The sequence below is a fragment of the Poecilia latipinna genome, unplaced genomic scaffold (genome assembly GCF_001443285.1).
Source record: "Poecilia latipinna isolate Pla-1442-1.1 unplaced genomic scaffold, P_latipinna-1.0 Scaffold7, whole genome shotgun sequence".
Taxonomy (NCBI): Eukaryota; Metazoa; Chordata; class Actinopteri; order Cyprinodontiformes; family Poeciliidae; genus Poecilia; species Poecilia latipinna.
In genome coordinates, this window is record NW_015112623.1 from 626,627 (window position 1) to 654,418 (window position 27,792).

Consider the following 27,792-nt stretch of genomic DNA (forward strand, 5'->3'; position numbering starts at 1 on the left):
GAAGCAATAACGGCACAACTGAACTCCACCTCCCACTCCCCCGCCACAGGAAGCACAAACTCTGCTCTCACCGAGGACTCGTAGAGGTAAAAAAATAACATTTTTGAGCAGTTATGCCAGTCAAAGCTTTGACACGTCAACTGTAAGACGTGGGGTTGCATCATGTGGAAACTATTTATGCAAGTTTATATGCAAAAATGCATGAAAAGGATTTCTTTGCATGAACACGGCACTGATTGTTCTGTTTTTAAAAATAGCTTTTAACCTCCAGAAGTGAACGCTGCACCGCTGTGCCTGTGGAGACGAGCTGTTCAAACTTCAGTAATCCCTAAAGAAACATTCAGGTCTGGAATAAGTGAAGGGGAAACTAAAAGAGAGATTATCCATTATTGAACTGTTGGAGAGCTGATTATTTGTTACAATCCATGAAGTTTATTTATGTCTCTTAATTAATTTATTTAGATTAAGATGCGTTATTTCAGTCCTCTTGGTTATTTAGGTTGTTGCTTATATTAGCACCAGTTTCCAACAATTGTCATCTCAAGGCACTTATGTAAGACAAACACCCACTTTATATACAGAAATGTATAATTAAAGCAGGTGGAAAGTGATCTGTGTGTGGAAGCGTCCTGAGGAGGCATGTGGCGCCAGTGGGAAGGAAGAACTGACTTAACAGGCTGAGACCTCAATCAGAACTAGGTATTTATTTATTTATTTGTTATTTATTGGTCAGTTTTAACTTTTCCTTACACAAGTCAAAACAAGTACAGAACAATATTTAAATTTTCATCAATGGCAAGAACACAAAAGTGTAGACTAAAAAAAGTGTAGATGAAAGGACAAGATTATCATACCTTCATTTTGTTTTACATAAAGCATCTTCGAAATCAAAGCAGCAGAATGTCTCATGTATGGTTTACTAAAACATGTCTCCAAGGAATTCTAGCAAAGTCTGTAAAAAACTCATAAACATAATCCAAACCTTATTGAATTTAAGATCACAAATTTAAAAAGTAATAATTACAAAAAGAAAAAAAATAATTGTAGGGGGAGGTTACAAAAATGAATTTATAGAGTAGTAAGTTGTTGAAATATGTCTTGAGGCTGTTTTGTTATTTTTTACACAAGAAAGTTCGAGTTCTGCCACAGCATCATAACTTAATAAAAAGAACTGAAATCCTCCGGTGGCTTTTGGGTTTGGTGTGCAGAACCAAGAATGACAGTTTTATCTCTTACAAGAGTTTAGTGCAGCTACACGTAATGCTCAAATTATTTATATAAAATATTTTTACATATATCATTAAATAAAAATATATTAGGATGACCTAATCACATTATTTGTGATAGTTTTATCACCAATAATATGATAATTAACTTAATCCTGGGATCACCAAGGATTAAAACAATATATTATATAGCTATAATGTGATATAATTATCGTATTTTTCGATACACTGACTCCTCTGTGGAGAAATGGCCGACTACCAACGATCCCAGTTCCAGCTGTTTTATTTCATTCTTTTGAACGTGCGCCCTCTGGTGGCGCTTTTTCTGCCATTGGTCAGTAAAAACCAGGAAACTGCGAGTTTCTCCTCCCTCCTTCGGTTTCGTCCTGCCGCCGCTGCTGTTTTGTGGTCGATGGCTTTGAGGAATCAGGTGGAGGGAAGCAGATAAACCATGTGACCCACGGTAAAAGTGGCTGCTCAGAGCCGCAGCTCGGATACCGACGGCTCGACATGGATGTCAACAACCAGGACTGGATGTCCGACCTGCCGGAGGAGCTGTGGGACGTTCCCCTGACGGAGCTGGCGATACCCGGTAGGTCACTCTCACTTCACACTGAACCCCGCAGGCTGCAGTAGGAGTTATCCTCTGGTGTTGTAGATTATTTTTAATGTTAATCCGGATTTTTTTTTCTTTCTTTTAAATAGCAGTTTTATTTATATGCTTGAATTTAATCGTCTTGCTATCGATGCAAAATTCTCCCTTTTACAAAGCTTCGTTCAGGAATGGGAAGTCCTTTTACTCAACGGCTGAACATAAAACATCCCTTCTTTAAGTTTTCATTTGAATTGCTTGTGCTGTTTTATATTTATTTTTATCTTGAAAGGGTTATTACTGTCGTAGTCTGCCATTTATTTGAAGTTTGTTCATGTTACTAGACATCCACTAGATCCGGTGGTGTTTAAATGCTGACATTTATGGGGTATTAAAAGTACAAGGTACACATCATTGAAATTTATTAGTCTTTTTAGTTGTATGTTGATAAGTTGTTCCATTGTTTTTCTTCTGTTCTGATGACAATATGCATTTAACAAAGATAACAATTGCTCTCTCAAACAAAAGGTTTCCACAAACCTTGTATGACGTCATGACCTTGGCATCTGATTAGCATTCCTCTCAAAATGTCTGTGTTTTTCATCCTTATTTGCATGTGGTTGTTGGTGGTGTTTTTTTTTTTAATATCAAATCAAAAGCCTCTTGTATTTAGTACGGGTGGAACAAAATGTTCGTTTTCATCGTAGCTGTTTTAAGGAAACTTTGTCAACTCGTTGAAGAGGCTTGACAAGATAATCAGGGCAGACTGGAATGGTCAAAGTTCATTATCAAAATTCTTCAGTGTTCATAAAGATATACATCACAACCAATCAAATTTAATGATTCAAACAGGCATATAACCAAATGCATACAAACCCAACTGTTTATCTGCTGCTAGGTTAAGGGTTTTTTTTAACAAAAAGAAAAACAGAAAAACACCACTGGGTGTCATCTTTAACGGTAATTTTATTGAGAGAGAATTGTGCTCTAAAAAATGACATTTGCACAAAAAAAAAAGAACTCTTGGTCATTCAAGGAAATAGAAATTACCTTTTGTTTTGAAGCCCATTATATATTTTATAATAATATAATGGTTTAGCAGTCAGATATCACCAAAAATAACTTCGAGTGAGACTAAAAATAACACAGAAGTGTTTCTTTCGTCCTGCTGTTCCAGTTTGAGGTGACGTCATTTTACAAACCCGTTTCTCGTTCCTGGAAGTCTCAAATGTTGCGTTGGCGTCTCGTTCACAACAGGCAGCCATGATGCCATGAGTTACTGTCTGGACATAACGTCGCCCCTGCTCCGGTCCGAGTCGGACTGCTTCTGGCTCCTGGACAGACTTTTCTACTGCGTCACCAGGCCTCTCATCTTTAAATGGGCCACCACACAGGTACAAAGAAATGTGGAGTAACAAAAAAAAAAAAATCAAAAAACGACCAGTCAACGTGTTCAGAGTTCATCTTCAAGAAAGGACGTCTCGGTTTTCATCTTCTCCTTAAGTTTTAATTTAGTTTTGATCAAGTTTTAGAAACGTTACGACACAAACCTCAACGTGTTTAATGGAGATTTTATGAAAAGCAACTCTAAGCAGTGCTTTTAAAGTTTATTACAAATAATGTCTTATTTCCCCCAGAAAAAACAAACATGAAGTGCCATTTAATCTCAGAACAAAAGTTTTTTTTTTTTTTTTTCTGAAACATTTTGCTTTTAATCAGTAAAATAATTCACACGGCGCAGCTTTAAGAGGTCAGACGCATCATTTCTTCCAGACGAAGAGGAATCTCTTTCTGACAGGTCTTTGTTTCTCCACATTCACTGAGACTCTTAATGAATCAAACACTTTCAGTCCCAGAGATTTTAATACCGTTAATCTCTTGGATCAAGACCAAGCCTTCCCATTGGTCCCATCAGTAACTCTGTTTCCTCTTGAAGGCGTTCAAAAGTGGGTTATCTGAGGTGTTGGTTGGGTGGATGAGACGCCGGGCTCAGTTATGGTTCTGGTTGGACAGGATCTTCAGGTTCTTTAGGCAGAAGAACCTGAAGATCTTCTGGTTCTTCTGAACCAGAAGATCAGAAGAACCAGCCAGCCACATGAAACCAGCCATGTGGCTGGTTTCATGTTTCCTGGCAACGGTAACCATGGCTCCACTTGCTTGGCACATCACTTCAAATTTTATTTAATCCCATTAAGTTATTTCATTTGAACTAGCCAAAGGACTGCACAGCAAATTGTAGGTAAATAAAACTATATTCACCTCAGCAGACAAGTCCATGAAATGGCGACAGAAACAGTTGGGGGCAAACATGGTCATTAATAATAATTGAATCAATTTTCTGAAGATGCTATCCACTGTTTAATATTCACTACCAGACAGAAGCACAGGCAGGTATGAAGTGGTGAACTGGTTGTGTGTGGACAAAAATCAATTTCACTTCAATTCGAAATGCTAATAAATAGATTTATAAACATGAAAGCAGAATTTTAGTAAGTTTTAGTTAATTTTATAAACGCACAATATAGTTCCTGTTATAGTTTTTCCCTCATTAATTACAATTTTTATTTTTATCAGTTGACAAAAACTAAAGTAACCTTGCTACAAAAAGCATGCCACACTTTACAGATTTTTACGTGTGAAATTTCACAAAATCCGCACATCGCTTTCCTTCCACTTCAAATCCTGCACTGCTTTGTGTCGATCTGTTCCAGAAAAACCCGACAGAATAGATTTATCTTTGTTAGGTGAGGAAATATGAAAAAAAACATTATTAGTGCAAAAATTTAAATTGCCTTGATCTCATCAAGAAACAACCTTTTTTTTCTTTTTTTTTTTTTTTAAACTGATCTTACCTGCAGTACGGAGATGAGGGAGTCACTGATATCAGCGTTTTGGAGCCAGAAGTCACATGACTGTCATGACGGTTTTCAAGTTGAGATGATCCAAAGTTTAAGAAGACGCAGATAGAGCAGAATGTGATCGTTTGTTCGATGTTCTCAGAGAGAACAGGGGCTGAAAACCAGAGGTCAGAGTTCACAGGCTGAGAACCACAACAGCGAGAGAGGACATTCCACGGAGATTAGAGAAACTGCAGAGTTGACTGATTAGTTTTTCTTTAGTTTGTTTAGTTTTTAGCTATTAATACAGCATCGTAGGAAATGTTTCTGGTATGGAAAAAAATTCTATATATATCGGATTTTACTTTAAAATTTTGGATCTAAATCCGATCAGGAGGCTGAATTCAAACATGGAGTTTCGTTCTTGTGTTTAGGACAAGAGCATCGAGGAGCAGCTGTCGAAGGGAATCCGGTTCTTCGATCTCCGCGTTGCGCACAAACCCAACGACCCGTCTGACGACCTCTACTTCACACACGTCATATACACGCACCTGACAGTTCTGGTGAGCTCCGGTCACGTCGGCAGCTCTCGTTCATCGCGGCTTCCCACCATAACTGGCTCCCACTCCACAGAAAACTCTGGAATGCGTCGAGCACTGGCTGAACTCTCACCCGAAGGAGGTCGTCATCCTGGCCTGCAGCCATTTTGAGGGAATGGACGACGCGTGCCACGAATTGTTCATTACCCACTTGAAGAAGCTGTTCGGCTCAAAGCTGTGTCCCCGGAAGGTGGGCTCCCTCTTCATGCTGCTGACGTTGGCTCTGAACACCAGACGCCGCCTCACCGTGTCCTCTGTCCCCCGAACAGGAGCCGGTCCTGAGCCTGCGGAGGCTCTGGGCGTCCGGCTACCAGGTCATCCTGTCCTACGAATCCCAGCTGGTGGCCAGACACCCGCAGCTGTGGCCCGCCATACCGTACTGGTGGGCGAATAAAACAACGGCACAAGACGTGATCCGCTACCTGGACTGGAACAAAGACATGGGACGACCAGGTGAGTCGGTCTGCTGCGACGGCGGCGGATCAGGGACTTTGGAGATGGAAAACAAAATGAGGACGTTTCCACCAAGTTTTTTTTTTACATTTTCTAGAAAAAACATTGAAATCTTTTTGTTTTATTGTTTTTAAATTTTCTGAGATTAATCTGAAGCAAATTTGGTGAGCAAATTTTTGAATTTTGAAACTCAAATGTCCTTATTGTTTTTAGAAGATTTTTGAGATTAATCTGAAAATGTCAGGTTTTTTTATAGCAACTTTAGCAACTGTGACTTTTCAAAACATCCAAAAGTTGGACATCTTTGACATATGAAAGTCAGAAGTTTCCAAGTTTTCCTTCTTGAAAAGTTCTGAGATTCATCTAAAAAAAAAAAAAATTTTTGGCAAATTTTTTTACCTTTTAAGCTCAAATGTCCTTGTTTTTTCTACAAACTTTCTAAAATTGATCTGAAAATTTCTGAGTTTTTTTTCTTGAAATTATTTGACTTTTTAAACTCTAAAATGTCCCTGTTGTGTGTACAAAATTTCTGAGATGAGTCTGAAAATGTCTGAGGTTTTTCTAGCAAGTTTGTGACTTAAACCTCGCCTCCAGGTGGAGAGATGCGGCATCACTCAACGTTTCCTGTCTCCACAGAGGGGTTCTTCGTCTCCGGCCTGAACCTCACGGCTCCGAGGTCATACATCGCCAAGAACCAGAAGGAATCCCTGCGGACGCTGACCTTTAGGAACTGGGAGCGTCTCAGGCAGTGGGTGGAGCAGCAGAGACCCGGGTCGGACCCCCACAGCCTCAACATCATAGCGGGGGATTTTGTGGGTCCGCTTCCGCTCTGCTCCCTGGTGATCGGACTGAACCACAAACTGCGACCGTAGACCTCCGCCCATTCCAAGAGGGAGCAGCAGATTTAAAAAGAAAATCAGCTGATGTCGTTTTGTTTTCTACCCGAGAACAATTTGCATTTCTTACGTGAAGCCAAGTGTATGTTTCTTACAAGAAAAAGTCTCATTCTCTCTCGGATTTGTCAGCTCAGATCTTTTAATCGCTGCAGAGTAAACACAATATTTTCCTAAGCTCTTCATGGTTCTGAGTTCAGTCATTTTTTTTCCTCCTTTCATCTCTCATCTAATTTCGAACAGTTTCTTGTAGCGTCCGTGATCAGCGGCGCTGATGATGACCTTGACGACGGCCGAGCCTTCCTCGGCGTTCACCTGCACGTCCTGGACGGTGGCCTCCTTGTACAGCCAGCTGTGGACCAGTGCACACACACACACACACACGCTCACCTCATGTCCATAACGGAACATGAAACCAGCTGACCGAACGTCACGTTCTGACCTTAACTGAGGAGAGCTGAGGTTTACCCTCAGGTCCAGGATTTGCTTTCCGGTGGACTTTACGACCTCCTGCTCCACAGCTCTCTTCAGCTCATCCAGGCCTCGCTGCTGCAGGGCAGAGATGAGCACGGCACCGGGCTCTGAGCTCTCATAACTAACACACACACACACACACACACACACACACACACACACACACACACACACACACACACAGACAATAGAAGATGTCAGCAGAGGCAGATTTAATCTCAGATTGCAAAATTTCCAAAGCAGAAACCGAAGCAGCTCCTCCTCCGCTGGGGAAGCGTAGACTCTTACCTGCCAAGCAGGTCGATCTTATTGTGAACCTCGATCATGGAGTCCAGCAGCCTGTGTGGGATCTGCAGGTTCCTCAAGACGTTCAGGACGTTCGCCTTCTGATTCACCGTCTCTGGATGACTGACGTCTCTGACGTGAACCAACAGATCCTGGGGCGCAAGAATGGAAAGAGAGTCTTTTTTTAAAAATATGTTTTTAACTAGGGTTAGGGAAGGCCTCATCAACACCTTGTAACTTTATCTAGGTTCTGTTAATCTTCAAAACAACATTCAAAATGATGTGATTTAGAAGGCCACGTACTTTCGTTGAGCGAGTGTGTGAGCATGTAGCTATGTGGTTTGTGCGAAAGCCTTGTAGAGGTGTTTTAAAGGGGCAGCATTATGTGCCTTCCATATTTCATCAGCATTAAAAGCTTGAATTAATCAAATATTACAGTCCTTTGCTGGATAAATAATGCAGAGATGGCTATGGTTGTTGATGGATTGTGCAGTTCTGGAATCAGATTAATCAACATAGTTGTTTTTTTTTTTTTTTGGAAGGACGATGACAAAACCCACCAGACAATGTGGTGTCTGCTTCCAATGCCAGCCTTACAAAAAGATTTCCTGATTACATCTTTTTTTTTTTTTTTTTTCATGTTTTCCCAAAAACAAAGAGTGCTTACTGGGAGACTTTAATCATTCTAATAAATGAGCACAGGGCTGAAACGATTAATCGATTATTGAAATAATCCTTAATAAATTTAGCAACTGATTAATCGATAACTGGAAGCACATAGACTTCAAAAACGGCAATTTACTGAAAAAGAAAACCCTAACATATTGAGAGCACTAATGACGTCACAATCACTTTCTTCCAAAATGCTTCCTAATATTTAGCCAAGTCTAATAAATGAAATAAAAGCTCGTCTTATTCCAGTGGGTGTAGAAGAAGAAACCGGACTCCCTACCGAGTGTATGATGTCCTCCAGGGTGGCGGAGAAGGAGTCGATTAGCTGGTGTGGGAGCTGAGACAGGAAGCCGATGGTGTCCACGTACAGAACGGTCATGTGACTGGGCAGCTGGCCGGCGTGGACGGTCACATCGAGGGTGGCGAACAGCTGGTTCCTGGGCTGCAGGCCGCTGTCGCCGGTCAGAGCTTTGATCAGAGTGGTTTTCCCTGAACAGATGGAAATAATTAATAATAATAACTGACACGGATACAGCAAAAACGAATGAGAACGATGTGCCCGAGACTTTCCGAGTGGCGTCTCCAGGCTCTCACCACAGTTGGTGTATCCCAGCACGGACACGGTGGGGAACTCCCTGTGTTTCCGCTGAGACCGCAGCAGGTGCCTCTTTCTGCGAAGTTTCTCCAGGGCCGAGCGGATCCTCGTCTCCCGCTCCTTCAGCAACCTCTGCTGGACTTCATACAGCGTCTCCCCTGGAAGAACCGAGCAGGAAGGGTCAGTCGGGTCTTTAGTCGATGTGGCGGATCGCTGGCTGTCTCAGGGCTGCATCACCTGAGCCTCCGATGTACCTCGCTCCCCCGCCCTGCTGATCCAAATCCGCCATGTCGTTTTTTAGACGAGACCTGCAGGTGGAACAGAAAGCGGGTTTTACCGCGGAAAGACGGCGGAAAGGGCACATTAAGACGTTAAGAGTGTAAGAAAGGCGACGAGGCTAAATGCAACTTTATATTTTACTGCCCAACTTCCAAACTTTACCAGAATCAAGTTTCCACAGTTTTCAATATTTTACTACCAAATTTTTAAAAGTATAAATTAGGGATGGGCATTTATTTTTGTTGATCAATTGCTCAGTTTTTTTTTTTGTGTGTGTGTTTTTTATTTATTTATTTATTTTTATTTTTTATTATTATTTTTACTTTTTTACTCTTGAGTAATTTCTTGGACGGCTACTTTTTACTTTTGAGTTAAAAAAATATGTTGAAGTAGTTCTACTCTCACTTCGGTCTCATTTTTGGGTTCTCTAACAGATGGATGGAAAACTGGATAAATGGTGGGCAGATTGACTGATAATGGACAAACAGATGTACAGGCACCCACTGTTATCAACACGAATGTTCTTCTACCTTCATGATCACTCAGTGTGAGAACCCTGACACAGGTAGTGACATGAAGTGTGATATCACCTCAGTAAGGGGATCTCTGCCAGTGAGATCTGGAGCTTGGCCTCTTTGGTTCTGGCGTTGCAGCGGAAGATGTGGAGAACAACAGAGTACCTGTCAAAGACCTTCACCCCCCAGGTTTCCTCGAACTCCCTCTGATGTTGGATTTGGAGACAAGAGGCATCAGTAAGTCTAATGAACCACTCAGCACGGTCAGTTCCGCGCAGTCTCACCTCAGACACAGAGGACAGGCGGTCCACATTCACGAACACAGCGGTGACTCCCGGGGTCCCCCTGATCTTCCCTGGACAGAAAACACATTTTCATTCAGAGCAGACTTCCCATCGGACAGGACTGATGAGAGGCCGGTAGTACCTGTAAGAAGCTGGAAGTTTCCCTTTCCAAATATCTTCTTCTTCTCTGGTGTCTTTGTGGAGAGAATGATCTTGTCCACCACTGTCCAGTTGTCCAAGGTGTTCACCAGTCCCTCGGCCTCGGCCATCATCAGCTCGGCTGTAAATTAAACACACAGCGAAGTAAAAACCCTCTGAGGAACCGCCTTGTTCAACTGAGCGTGCTGGACTCGTCATACCTGTGGTCAGGTTCTGCTTTCTGCTCCCCCACTTCACATCCGGGTGGACGATAAACACCCTGTGCTGTCCCTGTCCGATCCCCGCAGGGACATGCTGCTGGAACAGCTCCTCCACCTCCGTCTCCTCCAGGAGGTCTCCATCTTCCTCCTCCTCCTCTGTGTGTGAACTGCTGCCGAGGTCTTTCCAGTTCTTCAGGCTGGAGGCGGAGAGCGCCAGGGACCTGTTGGACTGAAGGACGGGCGGCTGTCCTCGGTGAGACGTGGGGAGAAGCCTGCAGGCGACGGCGGGTCTCTGACAGCTCCGTGGGAAGAGAGGCAGTCGCGAATGAACGAACCTCAGAGTCTTCATTCTGCCTCGGGAGGTTTTATCACCGACACATGATGCGAAACGCTGTTGGTGCAGGTCAGCGTGGACTGTTTACCTCTTTCAAGCTGACACTTATTCTCCCGGCGCTTTCAAAGTAGCGGTGATGCACTGCCACCTACTGGCGCGGCGGCTCGTTAATTTAGACACGGGACAGAAACAGTGGCGGTTTGTTGAATGAACGCTGCCTGCAACTAAGTTACATTTACTCAGTTACATAATTGAATATCTGTTTAATGTGCTGGAGATTATTTCCATGAATTATTTTCATTTTGATCTTTAGAATACCAACATTTCCACATAACTTCTTGTTTTGGTCCATGTGATGATGCAATTTTTAAAATAAATTGTTGATGTTTAGGTCAGATACTCGGTACTCCTATTTTTTACTTTCACAAAATGTGCATAACGGTGTTTTAATGACTATGTAATAAATTTATTATACTGTAATACCAATAATACAAACATACATACACACTGGTCTTGGTTTAACCAGTATGCATTCAAATATTTATGTCTTAGGTGATCGTGATGCCAATCTAAGAAACATCCGTTATATCTTAACATAAAGTTGCTGTTGTGTGAATAAATTGCACATTTATTTTTGAAAATCAGCACTGAATTAACAGAATGTCACAATTTGATCATAATGTGAATATCAAAATATAATCTGTAGAAAAGAAAAATCACCTTCACACGAGGTTTCTATAACCATAACTCAAAATATCATGTTAGCAGCGATGGGTTTTTTTATGAGTCCATAAGCATGGGAGACTGACTATAACCAAGAGCAGGTTTTGGTTACTTGTACAGGTAGATCTTTCTTTAACTTCATGATACAAGGAAAACTGATAAGGCTTGGACCAGGAAAAGCAACATAGGGCTTAAACTATGGCAGACTATACAATGCTGGGTCCTGTCTGGACGGGGTGCTACAGGGCTTCTGCTCTGAGTCATATAAAGTGTGAGGTCTGGGAATGGTTCTGGGGATATGTTCTTTTTGAAAAAGTCTCAAAACTCAATTCCTTGGATGAAGAAAAAGAGCTTGGGCCTCGATCCGACAGAGTTCTTGTGTGTTTTATGTGGCAGAATGAAAGATGGACATTTAGGTCTCTTTTCCTGAGTACCGTTGGTGTACAGTTGCTGTTTCATGCAACTGAGTCCACATCTACAAATGATGTGATCTGAAATATCAAAGTTGAAATTCAATAGTCATATGCAATATTAACCATATAAAAATTAAAACATTTATAAATATATTTTAAAAAAACTAGAACACGAAGTGTGATTTTTCGTTTTTACTATGGTTTTGTATAAATCATTTACATTTTCTTTATTGACCACATACAAATATAAACACATACATAATATACCCTAGATATGGAAAAAAAAACTATCACAATTAATCAATTCATCTCTTTATGACACTGCTTTATTAAAATGACCACTCAAATGAATCCCGGTCTTTGACAGTTTTGTGGGTTTAAAAAAAATCGTCGCTCACAGAATGGACAGTGATACTGTGCAGATGGACTGCAGTGACACTTTTTCAAAGATGGCACTGAACGCCCCGTCTGAACCGTTACATGGAGCTAGAGGAAGATGGAGCAGGGAATCTGATTAATTTAGACTACGATGCGGAGACTACGATTCATTCCTTCTTACCAACAGGACGGTTTGGAACTGATCCCAAGGTAGCACAATGTGAGATAAGTGACATCTTCTTGACTTTTCAATATCATTTTTGTTTTTACTTGAAACCAATCAGTGTTCTGGTTTAGTTGATCAAACTAAAAAAAAATGTATGCGTTCTACTAAGTCCCAGAATCCCACAGATTATGTAGCAGTTATGTGAACACATGCGCAAAGTTTGAAAAGCCACGGCTGCCCCCACTGTACCATTTACAATAGTAAACATCAGCTAACCGCTAACGTTTTCCCATTAGTGTTCAGCTAACAAATCATGGTAAGAAACTCTTCTCAACAGCACAATTAAAAGAAGCTTCATAATAAAAGCAAAACTATATGAATAAAAAGAAGGAAAAAAAAAAAGAAAACTCACTTTGTTTTCCTCAATGATTGCTCACCAACGTTGGAACCATCATGGTCCTGAGCCTCCGTCTTCATTTGATTCTCCTTAACACATGTACCACCACAATCCGGAGAGCAGCGACGTTTTACCACAGAAAGTTGTTTGACACATGTTTGAACTACAGGGTTCTGAGGAAGGCTATACGGCTCAGTTTTGTTTGGTCTTAAAGGCAGTACTTCCTCTAACTTAGTGCTGCAAGCTCGTTTTTTGGGGTTTAGGGGAAGTGATGTTGGGTTGGGGCTCAGGACAGATGTTACAGGACTTTGTGTCTGGGCAGAGGATGTAGTGACCAGGGTTTGGCTAGGCATCTCAAAAGGAGAATCTGAGCTCTGGTCAGAAGCTGGAGGAGTTCTTGTGCGTTTTATGTGGCATGAAAGATGGACTTTCAGGTCTCTTTTCCTGAGCACCGTAGCCGTACAATACAAACAGTGAAAGTGTTGCTGTTTCCTGCAACTGAGTCCACATCTATGAATGGTGTAATCTGAAACATAAATAGGTGACATTTATTAGATGTTTAACATCCAATCCATTAAATATTAAATTGAAAAAAAAACAATAGAAACATACCTCCATGGGGAATTGCTTTTTTAATATGTCCACTCAAATGAATTTTGAGCTTTGAAAGTTTTGTGGGTTTAAAAAATTCTAGACCACAAAACGGACAGTGATACTGTGGAGATGGGCAGCAGCGACACTTTTTCACAAAGGGCAGTGAATGCCCCGTCTGAATTGTTATATGGAGCTGCAAAATGTGAAAAGAAAATGAAGCCAAATTTCTCCAATACAAGGAAAATTATTTGAAAACTTTACTTAAAAAAAAAACACAATAAACTGATTTACTTTGTTCTCCTTTGGTTCAGCCTCATCAAGGTTGGAACCATAGTCATGGTCTTTGGCCGTCTTTATTTTATCCTCTTTCATACCAACAAGGTCCGGAGAGGGAAGAGGCTGGAGCTCGGATGGTTTCTCTGAGCGTGTGTGAACTACAGGGTCCCGGCGCATGAGGAGAGTGTTGTTAAGCCATGAAGGCAGTACTTCCTCTAACTTTGTGCAGTAAGCAAGTTTTGTAGGATTTGGGATGTGGGTAGACCGTGTAGGTTTTGAGTCCCGGGCAGACTGTGTGGGGTTTGGGTTCTGTGCCGGCGCTGAAGAGTCTGAGGTCTGAACAGACGGTGTTCGGGTGTGTTTCATGTGGCAGAATGAAAGATGGACTTTAAGGTCTCTTTTCCTAAGTACGGTAGCCGTGCAGTACAAGCAGTGAAAGTGTTGCCGTTTCCTGCAGCCGAGTCCACATCTATGAATGGTGTAATCTGAAACATCAAAGGGAATTTGATTTAGAATCCAATATTTACGTCTTAAAATTTACCACATACAAATACAAACACATATACGTACACACCCTACAGATGGGGAAAAATTGCAATCACAGTTTAAATGACTGTAAATAAAAACACCGTACCTAGATAGGAAACTGCTTTATTAAAATGACCGTCCATGTGAATCTTGACCTTTGACAGTTTTGTGGGCTTAAAAAATCCTGGCCCGCAAAACGGACAGTGATACTGTGGAGATGGACAGCAGTGACACTTTTTCATAGACGGCAGTGAACGCCCCGTCTGAACTGTTATATGGAGCTGGAGGAAGATGGAACAGGAAATCAGATTAAGCTCAACTAAAAGTGTGGCTTGCATCCAATTCATACTCCTAAATTAGATCCTGTCTAACCAGNCTTCTTGTTTTGGTCCATGTGATGATGCAATTTTTAAAATAAATTGTTGATGTTTAGGTCAGATACTCGGTACTCCTATTTTTTACTTTCACAAAATGTGCATAACGGTGTTTTAATGACTATGTAATAAATTTATTATACTGTAATACCAATAATACAAACATACATACACACTGGTCTTGGTTTAACCAGTATGCATTCAAATATTTATGTCTTAGGTGATCGTGATGCCAATCTAAGAAACATCCGTTATATCTTAACATAAAGTTGCTGTTGTGTGAATAAATTGCACATTTATTTTTGAAAATCAGCACTGAATTAACAGAATGTCACAATTTGATCATAATGTGAATATCAAAATATAATCTGTAGAAAAGAAAAATCACCTTCACACGAGGTTTCTATAACCATAACTCAAAATATCATGTTAGCAGCGATGGGTTTTTTTATGAGTCCATAAGCATGGGAGACTGACTATAACCAAGAGCAGGTTTTGGTTACTTGTACAGGTAGATCTTTCTTTAACTTCATGATACAAGGAAAACTGATAAGGCTTGGACCAGGAAAAGCAACATAGGGCTTAAACTATGGCAGACTATACAATGCTGGGTCCTGTCTGGACGGGGTGCTACAGGGCTTCTGCTCTGAGTCATATAAAGTGTGAGGTCTGGGAATGGTTCTGGGGATATGTTCTTTTTGAAAAAGTCTCAAAACTCAATTCCTTGGATGAAGAAAAAGAGCTTGGGCCTCGATCCGACAGAGTTCTTGTGTGTTTTATGTGGCAGAATGAAAGATGGACATTTAGGTCTCTTTTCCTGAGTACCGTTGGTGTACAGTTGCTGTTTCATGCAACTGAGTCCACATCTACAAATGATGTGATCTGAAATATCAAAGTTGAAATTCAATAGTCATATGCAATATTAACCATATAAAAATTAAAACATTTATAAATATATTTTAAAAAAACTAGAACACGAAGTGTGATTTTTCGTTTTTACTATGGTTTTGTATAAATCATTTACATTTTCTTTATTGACCACATACAAATATAAACACATACATAATATACCCTAGATATGGAAAAAAAAACTATCACAATTAATCAATTCATCTCTTTATGACACTGCTTTATTAAAATGACCACTCAAATGAATCCCGGTCTTTGACAGTTTTGTGGGTTTAAAAAAAATCGTCGCTCACAGAATGGACAGTGATACTGTGCAGATGGACTGCAGTGACACTTTTTCAAAGATGGCACTGAACGCCCCGTCTGAACCGTTACATGGAGCTAGAGGAAGATGGAGCAGGGAATCTGATTAATTTAGACTACGATGCGGAGACTACGATTCATTCCTTCTTACCAACAGGACGGTTTGGAACTGATCCCAAGGTAGCACAATGTGAGATAAGTGACATCTTCTTGACTTTTCAATATCATTTTTGTTTTTACTTGAAACCAATCAGTGTTCTGGTTTAGTTGATCAAACTAAAAAAAAATGTATGCGTTCTACTAAGTCCCAGAATCCCACAGATTATGTAGCAGTTATGTGAACACATGCGCAAAGTTTGAAAAGCCACGGCTGCCCCCACTGTACCATTTACAATAGTAAACATCAGCTAACCGCTAACGTTTTCCCATTAGTGTTCAGCTAACAAATCATGGTAAGAAACTCTTCTCAACAGCACAATTAAAAGAAGCTTCATAATAAAAGCAAAACTATATGAATAAAAAGAAGGAAAAAAAAAAAGAAAACTCACTTTGTTTTCCTCAATGATTGCTCACCAACGTTGGAACCATCATGGTCCTGAGCCTCCGTCTTCATTTGATTCTCCTTAACACATGTACCACCACAATCCGGAGAGCAGCGACGTTTTACCACAGAAAGTTGTTTGACACATGTTTGAACTACAGGGTTCTGAGGAAGGCTATACGGCTCAGTTTTGTTTGGTCTTAAAGGCAGTACTTCCTCTAACTTAGTGCTGCAAGCTCGTTTTTTGGGGTTTAGGGGAAGTGATGTTGGGTTGGGGCTCAGGACAGATGTTACAGGACTTTGTGTCTGGGCAGAGGATGTAGTGACCAGGGTTTGGCTAGGCATCTCAAAAGGAGAATCTGAGCTCTGGTCAGAAGCTGGAGGAGTTCTTGTGCGTTTTATGTGGCATGAAAGATGGACTTTCAGGTCTCTTTTCCTGAGCACCGTAGCCGTACAATACAAACAGTGAAAGTGTTGCTGTTTCCTGCAACTGAGTCCACATCTATGAATGGTGTAATCTGAAACATAAATAGGTGACATTTATTAGATTTTTAACACCCAATCCATTAAATATTAAATTGAAAAAAAAACAATAGAAACATACCTCCATGGGGAATTGCTTTTTTAATATGTCCACTCAAATGAATTTTGAGCTTTGAAAGTTTTGTGGGTTTAAAAAATTCTAGACCACAAAACGGACAGTGATACTGTGGAGATGGGCAGCAGCGACACTTTTTCACAAAGGGCAGTGAATGCCCCGTCTGAATTGTTATATGGAGCTGCAAAATGTGAAAAGAAAATGAAGCCAAATTTCTCCAATACAAGGAAAATTATTTGAAAACTTTACTTAAAAAAAAAACACAATAAACTGATTTACTTTGTTCTCCTTTGGTTCAGCCTCATCAAGGTTGGAACCATAGTCATGGTCTTTGGCCGTCTTTATTTTATCCTCTTTCATACCAACAAGGTCCGGAGAGGGAAGAGGCTGGAGCTCGGATGGTTTCTCTGAGCGTGTGTGAACTACAGGGTCCCGGCGCATGAGGAGAGTGTTGTTAAGCCATGAAGGCAGTACTTCCTCTAACTTTGTGCAGTAAGCAAGTTTTGTAGGATTTGGGATGTGGGTAGACCGTGTAGGTTTTGAGTCCCGGGCAGACTGTGTGGGGTTTGGGTTCTGTGCCGGCGCTGAAGAGTCTGAGGTCTGAACAGACGGTGTTCGGGTGTGTTTCATGTGGCAGAATGAAAGATGGACTTTAAGGTCTCTTTTCCTAAGTACGGTAGCCGTGCAGTACAAGCAGTGAAAGTGTTGCCGTTTCCTGCAGCCGAGTCCACATCTATGAATGGTGTAATCTGAAACATCAAAGGGAATTTGATTTAGAATCCAATATTTACGTCTTAAAATTTACCACATACAAATACAAACACATATACGTACACACCCTACAGATGGGGAAAAATTGCAATCACAGTTTAAATGACTGTAAATAAAAACACCGTACCTAGATAGGAAACTGCTTTATTAAAATGACCGTCCATGTGAATCTTGACCTTTGACAGTTTTGTGGGCTTAAAAAATCCTGGCCCGCAAAACGGACAGTGATACTGTGGAGATGGACAGCAGTGACACTTTTTCATAGACGGCAGTGAACGCCCCGTCTGAACTGTTATATGGAGCTGGAGGAAGATGGAACAGGAAATCAGATTAAGCTCAACTAAAAGTGTGGCTTGCATCCAATTCATACTCCTAAATTAGATCCTGTCTAACCAGTTAAGTTTCAATAAGTAAAAATGTACCATCTGCATTTAATTAAATTTAAGCTTAATGTAAATCCTAGTGAGTAGAATACATACTTTTGGTTGAAACCTGACCAAACGTCAAATTATTTCGTCTTCATTTACTGTTTCAGGGATTTTTTTTTTCAATAAAGTTTTTTTTTTTTACGTAAAAAAAATATATAAACCGGAAAAGACCTGACAGTGGCGGAGCCTGAGAGCGACTCTTACAGCTGGATACTTCGCGGAAACGCAACTCTATGCAGCCAAATAATAATAATAATAATAATAATAATAATAATAAACAATTTAATACAAAAGACGTATTTTTATAATAGGGCTATATGCAAAAAGTTTAAGCTAGCTTACTTGTTGGTGTTCAGCCTCAGCATTGGCGAGAGGGTAACTGTAATCATGGTCAGACGCCTCCATCTTTGTTTTGGGCATGCGTGAAAATGGTCCGGAGAGCGTGTGTTTCTGAGAGGGGTTGCGACGTTTAAGCGTACAATGCGCATGCGCAAAATTTCGGGTCCTGAACCCGAGATTGTTTTGTGTTCGGAGAGTCGTGTGCTTTTACATTAACATTCAAAGATAATAATTAAAAGAAAGAAAGAAAGAAATTTAAAATAATCAATCAGACGTTTAAGAAAAATATTTTTATTAAAATATTTTTTGACATTCTTTTTTTTTTAAATATTGCATTTCATATGAAGAGGCATCACTGTTGAAACAGGGAATGAAGAGATGTTTTGCAGTCTCATCATCGAATATGCAATAGTTGTGTTGTAAATTAAATACGTGGTTCCACCTTCGAATAAACATCATTAGCCCTTTAGTATGAACATTTTTGTGCAGTAGAAAAGCCCATAAAGTTTGTGCTTTTCTTTCCTAAAATAGAGACTGGTTAATACTGCATGATGTCTTAGGAAAATATTCACATGCCTAGAGCTTCGCCTCCACAATTTGAGGCGAAGTTCTAGGCCTCAAATTGACTCTCACATATTTAATTTCCTTTTATGTGTGGAATATATATGTTTAATAAATTTTAATATTATTGGTTTGTATTGATAATTGTTATACTCTACTGCAGAATTACAATATAGCATCAGAACAATAAAAAATAATTTTTAAATCAGAAATGTATCCTTAACTAAAAGAATGTCTAATACTTACTTAAAGGAACTTTTAATTTATAAAATGAGCTTGAATTGAATATGACTGCATGCTTGTGTACTAATGTGACATGTTGGATCATTTTTGTCCTCATAAAATTTCACCAACAAACTTACTACCGCCACAGTTCTTCTCACCTCTCCAGGCTTTATTTCATCATCATAAATACTTCGCTACATGTTTGTTTCATACTTCCTTACCAACATGTGTGTGTGTGGGTGTGTGTATGGTCTAAAAAGCTGTCTAGCAGGTTAAACCAACCTCCACCTATGATGTGGGTCCTCATCTGATCTTTGCTTACCGACACTGAAGAGCCTGGAGTCTGCACTGTTCCTTCATTAACTCCTATCCGCGGTATTTATTTTATTTTTTATTTCTTTTTATTTTTTGTATTTTTGCTGACCTAAAACAGGAGATCAGGTATGGCAGAACAAGCCGCAGCATGACTGAACATGTGGAAAGGTGTGCGTACGGCTCGGCGCTGGACGAGGAAGTGAGGCAGAACCGACATATTTTCGCGTGTGTGTGGAGTGTGTCAATAATGGACGAGTTTCGCTTTTCCCAACTGAAAAGCCAGACGCTGTAGGAGCCGTTCCGCGGTCTTTGTATGCGCTCCTGTGCGCCAGAGAAGGCGCGATGCCGGCGGCACCGTGGCGCGGCGCGGCGCTGCTGCTCTGCTGCGTGTGTTTGAGCGCCGCTCTGGGTAAGTTGATCCGGCCTTCTGCCCACGCTGCGGGTCGCACCGACCGACCTCATTCATCTCTTTCTGTTTCTCTTTCTGCACAGAGGCGCGAGACTGCGTCCTCGGTGAAGTGGGAAAGCCGGTGCTGCTGCCCTGCCACCCTAACTTGGGGAGATTGTTGAACTTTTCCGTTGAGTGGAGGAATCACGATAAAGCCGTGTTCAGATCGCTGTGGGACGGGGATGGGAACGTGGAGACGTGGAGCGTGAATTATGCCAGGATTCCCACAGACGCAGCGACCAGTGGAAACTTCTCCCTGGAGCTGCCGTCAGCTCAGCCCAGACACGACAGGAGCCGATACAGCCTGTTCCTGCTGTCAGGGGAGAACCAGAGCGCGCCTCTGTGTACCAGGTGTCTCAGGGTCGCAGGTAAGTTCCATACCATTAAAATAAATCGGTTAAAATGACTTTAAATAAGAAACGAAAACAGAGAGGCCCCACAAAAACAGTGTTAGGTTTTGAGCACTTTTTTCCTAGTTTTGGTGATTCTGCCTTACAGATGTGATCTGGTCTACCGGACTTAAAGGGGCGGTTTTACGCAAAATCGACTTTTTCAGCTTTAATATCATGTTATAATGTTATTCCCTCATCAAAAACATGCATGGAGTGTTGCTTTGATTATTTCATGCATATTTGAGCTGAATGGCAAACATTCAGCTGTGCAAAATGCCTGCGTGGACGAAGCTCTTCCTCGTCCCCCGCAACGCCCTCACTCAGCTCCTTCAGACTAGCCACCAGCAATTAGCAAACACCTGGTGGAACTGCATCTGCTGACAGTGGCAGAAGATGGGTGAATAGAGGAGCCATGTTGTGATGACTTCCCACAGAGACAGAGGCCCAATTGCCAGGTGTAAAACTAGGGAGTAAAATTTATTTTAAGCCGTAATTGACATATGTAGCATTTTTATAACAACTGAAGTTAGTTGATTGTGTTAATAAAATGGCTTCATGTGTCTGAAAAACACATAACACTGCCCCTTCAAGACTGCTGACTGGACATACACAGTTGTTGTGTACAAGCGAGGGTAAGCTACTATGTGTCACCACCAAAGAAACTGGTTGTTAGTGTGGTATCCAAGCATGTTGATGGAAAGTTGAGTGGAAGGAAAAAATTATGTAGAAAAAGGTGCATAAGCAATCCACACTAGTCTTAACTCCATGCAGATCTTTATCAAGAAATTTCACAGCATCTCATGCTTCTTGCTTTCTACTGACAAGCTTAACGAAGACGTTCATTTTATTGTCAAAAGCTCAAATCTACATGGTAAATTTTACTTTCTCAATTTAACTATTGAACAGCAGTCATCTTTTCAATTATATCCTAATTAACTCAGATGTACTTACAGTAAATAATCACAAAATCATTTAAAAAGCCTTACGTTTGTGAGTTTGTCATTTCCGCAGCCAGCTTTAGGATCCCTGAGGTGAGGAAGGAAGAAGGCACAGAGTGGTCCTACCTGTGTCGGTCCTATGGGGGCTACCCCGAGCCTGCCGTCTACTGGCTCATCAACGACAGCCGGCAGCCCCCCAACGGCTCCGTGAGGATCCGGGCCCAGGCGCTCCCCGACTCCCATCTCTACAACGTCACCAGCCAGCTGACCGTCAACGTTTCCACAGACGACACCGTGTCGTGCACCATCAAGAACCCATCCACGAACGAAACCCAGACGGTCAAACGTGAGTCTAACACTGGCGCTCAGTGAAGATGGTCCTTCTTCTAGTTAAATGGTGGTGGTGTCAAACCTGCATAAATGGTGTCAAACGTGCAGCAGAAATCTTTCAGCCGCAGACATTTTCGTTTGTGTCGGTATCATTTTGAAGATGTTAAGATATGTTTCTAGAGGCCAACAAAGGTCAAGCAGTCAGTCCACATTTACAGAATCAAACTAAATATTTGGTCCGTCAACTATGATAAGTTTGTGCAGCAAAGACTTTTTGTGCCGCATTTTTGTTTGTTTGTGCTGTTATAATTTTTAAGACTTCAATGTAAATGAGAGATTTAAAAATTCTGACAAAATTGATACAAACTCGTTTGTGCAGCAAAAAAATGTTGTGCCGCAAATGTTTTTGTTTTATTATTTTTAAGATGTCAATATAAATGCAACATTTTCAAAATCTAACAAAATTGCTATAAATTTGCTGTGGTACGTTTGTGCTGGCTTGTGCAGCAAATATATTGCAGCACACTTGATTGACGCCAAATTGGTTTGATTTGGTACATGATTTGGCACCAATTTTATTTAATTCGAAGAAGACCTTCTGTCAGGTCTTCTCAGTGGGATGCCAGAACGCGCCGTCACTCTGTTCGCTGTTTGGACTCACAGTGGGAGCCAGCAGCAGCGGGAGTCGCGCGTCGCAGGGCATGTGGATCTTCAGCACCGTCCTGTGCGTGGTGGTCGCCATAATGGTGCTTTCCGGGATCTACTATCAGATTCACCTGGACAAGATAAGCAAGAGGAGGAAGAAGGAGTACGAGGAACCACGGAGAGGTGAGCCGATCGATACTTTTCTGGAAAGCGAAGCGAGGAAACCCGTGAATGCTTTTCAACTCAGGCCGTCGGAGTTGGCATGAAACGGCATTTAATCTGCACAAATAGCTGTATGACTAATAAGTTTTGCATGTTTCACAAAACTCACAAGCACACAGAAGTTCCTTTTATATAACTTTGTTCCTGCCTCTTCTTTTTAAATATCAATGTATATACCTTTATCTTTTGGGGGCTGTCAGTACAGAATGCAGCTCTGTAGGAAATGCATCATGTGCATTGAGTTGGATCTGTTTATTTACAACCTCATTACTCCTTAATTTCAGCATAACTGTAAATAAATTCCCTCTGACGGTGAACCCATTAAGATAAAACATGCAAAGTGTCCAAACTAGGATTTGACTCCACCTTGATGTGTTTTGGCTGCAGCTGTTCCAGGCTGAACCAGGCCAGGTTGATTTATACCTCTGAAAAGTTATTCATGCTGCTCTAACTTCTTCACATTTTTGTCACATTTCAACCACAAAAAGGAAAACTATGTCATTTTTCCCCCCAAATAGAAATATGTGTGACATGTACCTCTCTTTACTTTGATGCCCCTTAATAAAATCTGTTGAAAGTGGCTACTTTCAGAAATCACCTAATTATTAAACGTAGCCCAGAGTGTGGTTGATTTTTCCCATAAGTCCAGAGTTTTGTTAGTGACCAGCAGATAGGTCAGGGATAATGACGTGGAGAGGTTTAGGTTATACATTATCTCAGTTAGATCATGTTAATCATTCTGAAGGTGGTGGGAGAGGCTCTTAATCGTTTTGGTCAAAGATAAAATCAAACTGGTCTTAGATATACATATTAGTTTTTGGGACGTTAGTCTTTTAAGTGTTTTTATGCAACACACCTGCTTAGAATTTGAGCAGCAGTTGCTGGTTCAATTATTAACTGTGTTGTGAGCCTTTTTTTCTTATATTTTCATTAAAAATTAAGATTATATTATTCCGCAATGACGTCTAGATTTTTTTGAAGCCTAAAAATATGATTAATAATGTGGTTAAATTAACCACAAAAATCAGTTTTAAATGGTACATGTTTGGAAATGGTTTAGGGAAGTCTTTGCAGTTCAGCATTAATTTCATTTAGAAGGAACGAAGGCAAAAGTGGCGTAAAATGATTTGGTAGAAAAGTCAACTTTTTCAGAATCTATGGCAAGATTTGGCTGATGTTGACAAAAACACTCTTCATTCATATCATGTTCCTCCACTTCTACCACAAGAAATCCCGATAAAATACATAACATGACAAAAAAAAAAACATCGAAGGGGTGTAAATACTTTTGTAAGTCACAGTATGGATGTGTAAAAACAGAAAGCTCCTGTAACAACAGTGAGCCGCCTTGTGTTTGCTGCCATGTCTGACTGAATGTTTGTGTCCATCAGGTCGACGATATCAGTACAAGCAGGCGACCGAGGAAATGATGCCAGAGCCAAAAGAGACTGACGTGTGAAAGAAAAGGACAAGAAAAGAGAAAAGTTAATCGATGGATCAACCGCCACTTTTTTATAGCCAGTCCAAACAAACTTACAAAAAAAAAAGCACTGATATGTAAATAGTTCTGAATTATTGCATGTTGCATTTTCTAGATGCTTATTATCCTAAGCTTGCTGTCTTCTTTTTTTTCTTAAATGTGCCGGCTGATTGATTCCAGTCGGAAATGACAAGGACACTAGTGGCACGGTACATTCTGTTCTTAATGAGAACATGCGTCTAATTTGCCCTTACTCTACAGGGAGGGAGGAAAAATGGGTTTTTGATGGTGAAGTCCAAAGATTGGGCGGCTAGCTCCACAATGTAATGCTGTTACTGGTCATTTATTGGTGTTTTGGGCGGTCATCATCTTGTTAAAGCACCAATTTCCTCTTCAACATAAAGCAGCACCTCCTTGAGCATTTGGAACCAATTCCTGGTATGCAACAAACAGACCAGATGGTGTAGAATGAGAAGTTTCCACATATTGTGATCCCAAACCCATCATGCTTATAGTGTAGTGTAGCTTGAATTCAAAGATTGGGGTTAATTGTTGGAATTATTTCTCTTCAGCAAACCACAAACTCTTCAGAACGTTTTATTTTTCCGACTGTGGGACATTATTGTAACTTTTGCCAAAAATGTGGCTTCACACAGACATTAATTCTTACAGTACTCATAGGTAACCGTAGGACGTCTCCCATCAACGCCTGTGTCTTTTTTCCACTGTAACTATTCTTTTATCCTTCGATTGGATCGCATGTTTTTCATTTTCCCTCAAATCCTCCTGATTCACACTTGAAAGCATTTCAAACCATGTTAGCCGCATGTTTCGTTTTTTTCTGTATTTTTTGCTTTCACCCCATCTGCCTTTAAGTAAAAACCCTCCCGTTTGTTCAGGGAATGAAGAACCTCACTGGAGCCCAAACTAATATTCTTATACTGTCACCACTGCTGATTTATTTGCCTTGTAGAAATATGATTTCTATTGGGGGGGAGAAAAACAAAGCACTGGCTATTTTAATGCTGCTTTTATTTTGAACGCAGTTGCAAATGTTCTTAAGAGCAATGCGGTACTTTTATGTTTAGCGCTACTTTTAGCCATGGAGTTTATGCATTTCTTCATTGTGTGTGTTCTTTGTTTTGTGAAGCACTTTAAATTGTCTATAAGCATTTTAAAGTTCCCTTTATTTAGAAGGGATCCTTTCTAAATAAAGATTGTCTGATTTAATCAATGACGCATCTACATAAATGAAGGTTTATGGGATATTTCCCTTTTCTTCTAAAAATTTAAAAGCCACAAGAGGCTGAAGGAAGGATTTATTCTGATGGTAACTATTAAAAAAACGCCTGAATCTGTTTCTGAATCACATGTCGTACAGCTCCGTCTGTTACTTAGTATCTCTGAGTTAATCAACACTTTTTGTTAGCGAGTCTGGGATTTTTTTTATTAACCTGGATTTGGGTGGATAACCAGAGCAGAGAAACACATGTAAAACTGCATAATTTAAACACGAGCTCAAATCTAATCAAATTTAAGAAATTGTTCAGGAGGAAAAAAACAACAACAAAAAGAAAAGAAAATTGTCCTTGACCGTTTTCCCTCCCAGTTCGTCGTTCTTCACATGAAGGCTGGTCCTGAAGTAGAGCTGGCTGGCTATCGCAACCACTCCATCAAGCACTAAGTATTAACAGCCAGTCTCCTCGATGACGAGAACCAAGATTATTTAACGTTGGGATTTTCCGAAATCACATAATTAGAGGAGCGTGATCCCGTTTGGAGCGTTCAGCCCGATCCCTGCTGCACGGCCGTCACGGCGTAGAGGTCGTCCCGACGCTGGGAGCTGATTGGGATCTGCTGCCGGACGTCGGCCAAGTACTGCAGGTCTGGAGTCGGGCCACACACATGCAGAGTCAGAACATACAGAACCTCATCACAGAGGAAAACACAGTCTGACATGTGGGAGGGAGGAAGGAGGGGAGACGATCGGAGGGACGACATTTATGGTAGGGAATAAAATCTAGAAACAAAACTATTTCCTTTCTCCAGTCCAGATGTGGAAAATCCTGAAATCAAATCCCAAACTACTCCACAGTTTTACCAGACTGCTTGGAAGTGCTGTGTATCGAGTAATAATTTTTTCTTAGCTTCCTAGATCAAAGCTCAGATGGAAGGAAGGACCTCTGACTCTCACCGATATCAGCGTAGATGATGGATTCCTCATGCCCGGCCTTGGCGATGACCTCTCCCCTGTAAAAACATCCAAACACGTTCAGATCGGATCAAACGGCCACACAGAGCATCAGCAACGGTTTGCAACACGACTCAAACAATTAAATTAGATTGATAATGTAATTAATCGCTTATTGAAACAGTCATCAACCAATTTAGTAACCGATTAATCACTCAGACTAGAAACAGGCCATTTTCTAAAAGAACAACACAGTTAGAGCGGTACTGAAGGCAAACTGTTCAAAAAATATTAACATTTTTATGTTAAGATAAAAAAAGCCCTTCTTTGCCAGGAAATATGTTCAACCCAGAACTCCTGAAGTGACACTTGTAGGTTCAAATTCTTTTTTTATTATTATTATTTTAAATCTCCTATGAAGCAGGAGATCTTTGATTTCCACTTATTAAATTGGTTAATCTAAATAAATAAATAAATAAATAAATCAACAGCTCAGTCCTTCACTGTACTGATGTTAAATGAAGCAGAACGGGCTGCAGCTTTTCACCGGTAGTTTTTTTTTTGCTACAAATGATCAAGCGTTCAAATGAATGCCGTTACTGAATTTTAGGCGTTACAATGTTTACTTTTCTTATTTAAAAAACGACTTGAGTCGTTGGTTTATTTACAGTTTTAACATCGTACAAATTAGGCTTTAGTGGTTAAATGAAAAACCCTCACAGCGTGCCATTTTGTTTACACGATTCAGTAGAGTAGACTGATTAATCGATTACTAAAACAGCTTTAGCCTCAGTTTATAAGAGCACAGGTGTTCTCAAAACTTTAACCTTCAGCCTCGTCACATCTAACTGAATTACACGGTAATGATTTTGTTGTTTTGTTTTTTTAAGGATAAAGATAAACTCAGAATAGGCGGTCGTTCCCGCTGCCGCCCGTCTGTCCGTGCTCCTGCAGTCTTACCACGGGTTCACCACGGTGCTGTGACCCCAGGCCACGTAGGACGCGGCTTCGTCTCTGGCAGGCGACGCTGTGGCCACGTACGTCTGGTTATCGAGGGCCCTGCGTCACACACGGGAAGATGACGCGAAGGAATCTTGACTGGATTATTAAATGCGGCGGTGGATCTCGACGGCCAATGCAAACTTGCAGGCGGGCTCCAGTCTCACCTGGCCCTCTGCAGCAGCTCCCAGTGGGCGGGGCCTGTCGTCATGTTGAAGGCTCCGGGGTAAACCAGCAGCTGGCAGCCTGAGCACAGAACAAGTTCTTCAGTCGTTCTATCAGGCAGTCCAAATGGGTCGTTTTCAGTCGCTCACCTTTCCTGTTGTAGAGCTGAGCGAGCTCCGCGAACCTCATGTCGTAGCAGATCCCGACTCCCACCCTACAGAACGCTGCCACAGCCAAGAGAACACGGGAAGAAAATCTGAACAAAACAAGATTCATTTACTTATGTTTCAGATTTTGTTGTATTCTATGTGAAAGAGCAACCCTAGAGATGGGAATGCTTGTTAGTTCCATCTGCTTTTAGGTTTTAAAATAAAGAAAATGAAAAGAGCATGGATACGCGTCTTTATGCAGAATGGTGACAGATGGAAAATGGAAAAAAAAAGAAAAACATCGTTTCCGAATTAATTACAAAAAAAGATCTAAAACAAAATCACTTGTATTTTTAGTGTCACTGTGTTGTGGAAAATCAATTTATCACATAATAAAAGCCCATAAAGAAAGTATTTGTTACTAAATGTATATTTAAATCATTAGTTAATTCTAGAGATGCACCCACTGCAGTTTTCTAGCCAACTGCCTTTAAAAATCCTGACCTGCTGTTTTCGATTTTGGCCGATACAGATATTTTTGTCTGAAATATTGATAAATATGGCAAGAAAGTTGCTGAGTTGGCAACAGGTAGGAGA

General features: G+C 40.8%; 6 protein-coding genes and 1 long non-coding RNA gene across 10 annotated transcripts in view; 2 read left to right on the top strand and 5 right to left on the bottom strand.

The window, feature by feature from the left end:
• Positions 1-1,478: 1,478 nt before the first annotated feature.
• plcxd1.2 (phospholipase C, X domain containing 1, tandem duplicate 2) lies at positions 1,479-6,777 on the top strand. The gene is made up of 6 exons (XM_015023271.1): positions 1,479-1,818; positions 3,076-3,212; positions 5,090-5,218; positions 5,289-5,444; positions 5,524-5,707; positions 6,344-6,777. Exons 1-6 carry the CDS (start codon positions 1,737-1,739, stop codon positions 6,577-6,579), a joined length of 924 nt encoding a protein of 307 aa, XP_014878757.1. The 5' UTR covers positions 1,479-1,736; the 3' UTR covers positions 6,580-6,777.
• LOC106940565 (uncharacterized) lies at positions 4,153-4,979 on the bottom strand. The gene is made up of 2 exons (XR_001423145.1): positions 4,671-4,979; positions 4,153-4,520 (listed from the first exon to the last, which is right to left on the bottom strand). It is a non-coding gene; the product is annotated as an uncharacterized LOC106940565 (long non-coding RNA).
• On the bottom strand, positions 6,725-10,552 carry gtpbp6 (GTP binding protein 6 (putative)). 3 transcript variants are annotated; one of them, XM_015022639.1, is made up of 10 exons: positions 10,064-10,550; positions 9,847-9,984; positions 9,705-9,775; positions 9,496-9,626; positions 8,864-8,934; positions 8,626-8,784; positions 8,312-8,520; positions 7,363-7,511; positions 7,043-7,195; positions 6,725-6,952 (listed from the first exon to the last, which is right to left on the bottom strand). In XM_015022639.1, exons 1-10 carry the CDS (start codon positions 10,410-10,412, stop codon positions 6,826-6,828), a joined length of 1,557 nt encoding a protein of 518 aa, XP_014878125.1. In that variant the 5' UTR covers positions 10,413-10,550; the 3' UTR covers positions 6,725-6,825. The 3 variants fall into 3 exon arrangements, with proteins under 3 accessions (XP_014878125.1, XP_014878052.1, XP_014878199.1); XM_015022566.1 differs by having other exon boundaries at positions 8,312-8,784; positions 10,064-10,552; XM_015022713.1 differs by lacking the exon at positions 6,725-6,952 and having other exon boundaries at positions 7,103-7,195; positions 8,553-8,784; positions 10,064-10,552.
• Positions 10,553-11,003: 451 nt separating this feature from the next.
• LOC106940136 (uncharacterized) lies at positions 11,004-14,238 on the bottom strand. Its single transcript, XM_015022820.1, has 5 exons — positions 13,979-14,238; positions 13,360-13,829; positions 13,087-13,261; positions 12,490-13,000; positions 11,004-11,611 (listed from the first exon to the last, which is right to left on the bottom strand). The coding sequence occupies exons 1-5, from the start codon at positions 14,217-14,219 to the stop codon at positions 11,596-11,598; spliced, it is 1,413 nt and encodes a 470-aa protein (XP_014878306.1). The 5' UTR covers positions 14,220-14,238; the 3' UTR covers positions 11,004-11,595.
• Positions 14,239-14,520: 282 nt separating this feature from the next.
• LOC106940627 (uncharacterized) lies at positions 14,521-18,364 on the bottom strand. 2 transcript variants are annotated; one of them, XM_015023447.1, is made up of 6 exons: positions 18,139-18,364; positions 17,496-17,670; positions 16,877-17,346; positions 16,604-16,778; positions 16,007-16,517; positions 14,521-15,128 (listed from the first exon to the last, which is right to left on the bottom strand). In XM_015023447.1, the coding sequence occupies exons 1-6, from the start codon at positions 18,214-18,216 to the stop codon at positions 15,113-15,115; spliced, it is 1,425 nt and encodes a 474-aa protein (XP_014878933.1). In that variant the 5' UTR covers positions 18,217-18,364; the 3' UTR covers positions 14,521-15,112. The 2 variants fall into 2 exon arrangements, with proteins under 2 accessions (XP_014878933.1, XP_014879003.1); XM_015023517.1 differs by lacking the exon at positions 18,139-18,364 and adding an exon at positions 17,968-18,075.
• A 586-nt stretch (positions 18,365-18,950) lies between these two features.
• Positions 18,951-24,682, top strand: LOC106940944 (CD276 antigen-like). Its single transcript, XM_015023877.1, has 5 exons — positions 18,951-19,645; positions 19,729-20,052; positions 21,088-21,360; positions 22,008-22,172; positions 23,603-24,682. Exons 1-5 carry the CDS (start codon positions 19,579-19,581, stop codon positions 23,668-23,670), a joined length of 897 nt encoding a protein of 298 aa, XP_014879363.1. The 5' UTR covers positions 18,951-19,578; the 3' UTR covers positions 23,671-24,682.
• A 434-nt stretch (positions 24,683-25,116) lies between these two features.
• The window catches only part of nit2 (nitrilase family, member 2), an 8,247-nt gene continuing 5,571 nt past the window's right edge, over positions 25,117-27,792 (bottom strand). The window contains exons 9-10 of the mRNA XM_015023983.1: positions 25,886-25,941; positions 25,117-25,577 (exon numbers count right to left, since the gene is read on the bottom strand). Coding sequence (XP_014879469.1) covers positions 25,477-25,577; positions 25,886-25,941 — 157 coding nt within the window. The 3' untranslated portion in view covers positions 25,117-25,476. The remainder of the gene's footprint in view (positions 25,578-25,885; positions 25,942-27,792) is intronic.

What these genes read in the sequence shown, in the direction of transcription:
- plcxd1.2 (XM_015023271.1), top strand. Translation starts at nt 1,737, where the DNA reads ATGGATGTCAACAACCAGGACTGGATGTCCGACCTGCCGGAGGAGCTG. An exon ending in GACGGAGCTGGCGATACCCG is followed by an intron (nt 1,819 to 3,075) that starts GTAGGTCACTCT and finishes CGTTCACAACAG; the next exon opens with GCAGCCATGATGCCATGAGT. An exon ending in CAAAGACATGGGACGACCAG is followed by an intron (nt 5,708 to 6,343) that starts GTGAGTCGGTCT and finishes CTGTCTCCACAG; the next exon opens with AGGGGTTCTTCGTCTCCGGC.
- gtpbp6 (XM_015022566.1), bottom strand. Translation starts at nt 10,412, where the DNA reads ATGAAGACTCTGAGGTTCGTTCATTCGCGACTGCCTCTCTTCCCACGG. An exon ending in AAAGCAGAACCTGACCACAG is followed by an intron (nt 9,985 to 10,063) that starts GTATGACGAGTC and finishes TTTAATTTACAG; the next exon opens with CCGAGCTGATGATGGCCGAG. An exon ending in GCCTGTCCTCTGTGTCTGAG is followed by an intron (nt 9,627 to 9,704) that starts GTGAGACTGCGC and finishes ATCCAACATCAG; the next exon opens with AGGGAGTTCGAGGAAACCTG.
- LOC106940136 (XM_015022820.1), bottom strand. Translation starts at nt 14,219, where the DNA reads ATGAATTGGATGCAAGCCACACTTTTAGTTGAGCTTAATCTGATTTCC. An exon ending in TAAAGCAGTTTCCTATCTAG is followed by an intron (nt 13,830 to 13,978) that starts GTACGGTGTTTT and finishes TTGATGTTTCAG; the next exon opens with ATTACACCATTCATAGATGT. An exon ending in AAAAGCAATTCCCCATGGAG is followed by an intron (nt 13,001 to 13,086) that starts GTATGTTTCTAT and finishes TTTATGTTTCAG; the next exon opens with ATTACACCATTCATAGATGT.
- LOC106940627 (XM_015023447.1), bottom strand. Translation starts at nt 18,216, where the DNA reads ATGCCCAAAACAAAGATGGAGGCGTCTGACCATGATTACAGTTACCCT. An exon ending in CTGAGGCTGAACACCAACAA is followed by an intron (nt 17,671 to 18,138) that starts GTAAGCTAGCTT and finishes ATCTTCCTCCAG; the next exon opens with CTCCATATAACAGTTCAGAC. An exon ending in AAAAGCAATTCCCCATGGAG is followed by an intron (nt 16,518 to 16,603) that starts GTATGTTTCTAT and finishes TTTATGTTTCAG; the next exon opens with ATTACACCATTCATAGATGT.
- LOC106940944 (XM_015023877.1), top strand. Translation starts at nt 19,579, where the DNA reads ATGCCGGCGGCACCGTGGCGCGGCGCGGCGCTGCTGCTCTGCTGCGTG. An exon ending in CAGGTGTCTCAGGGTCGCAG is followed by an intron (nt 20,053 to 21,087) that starts GTAAGTTCCATA and finishes TCATTTCCGCAG; the next exon opens with CCAGCTTTAGGATCCCTGAG. An exon ending in CGAAACCCAGACGGTCAAAC is followed by an intron (nt 21,361 to 22,007) that starts GTGAGTCTAACA and finishes TTGGACTCACAG; the next exon opens with TGGGAGCCAGCAGCAGCGGG.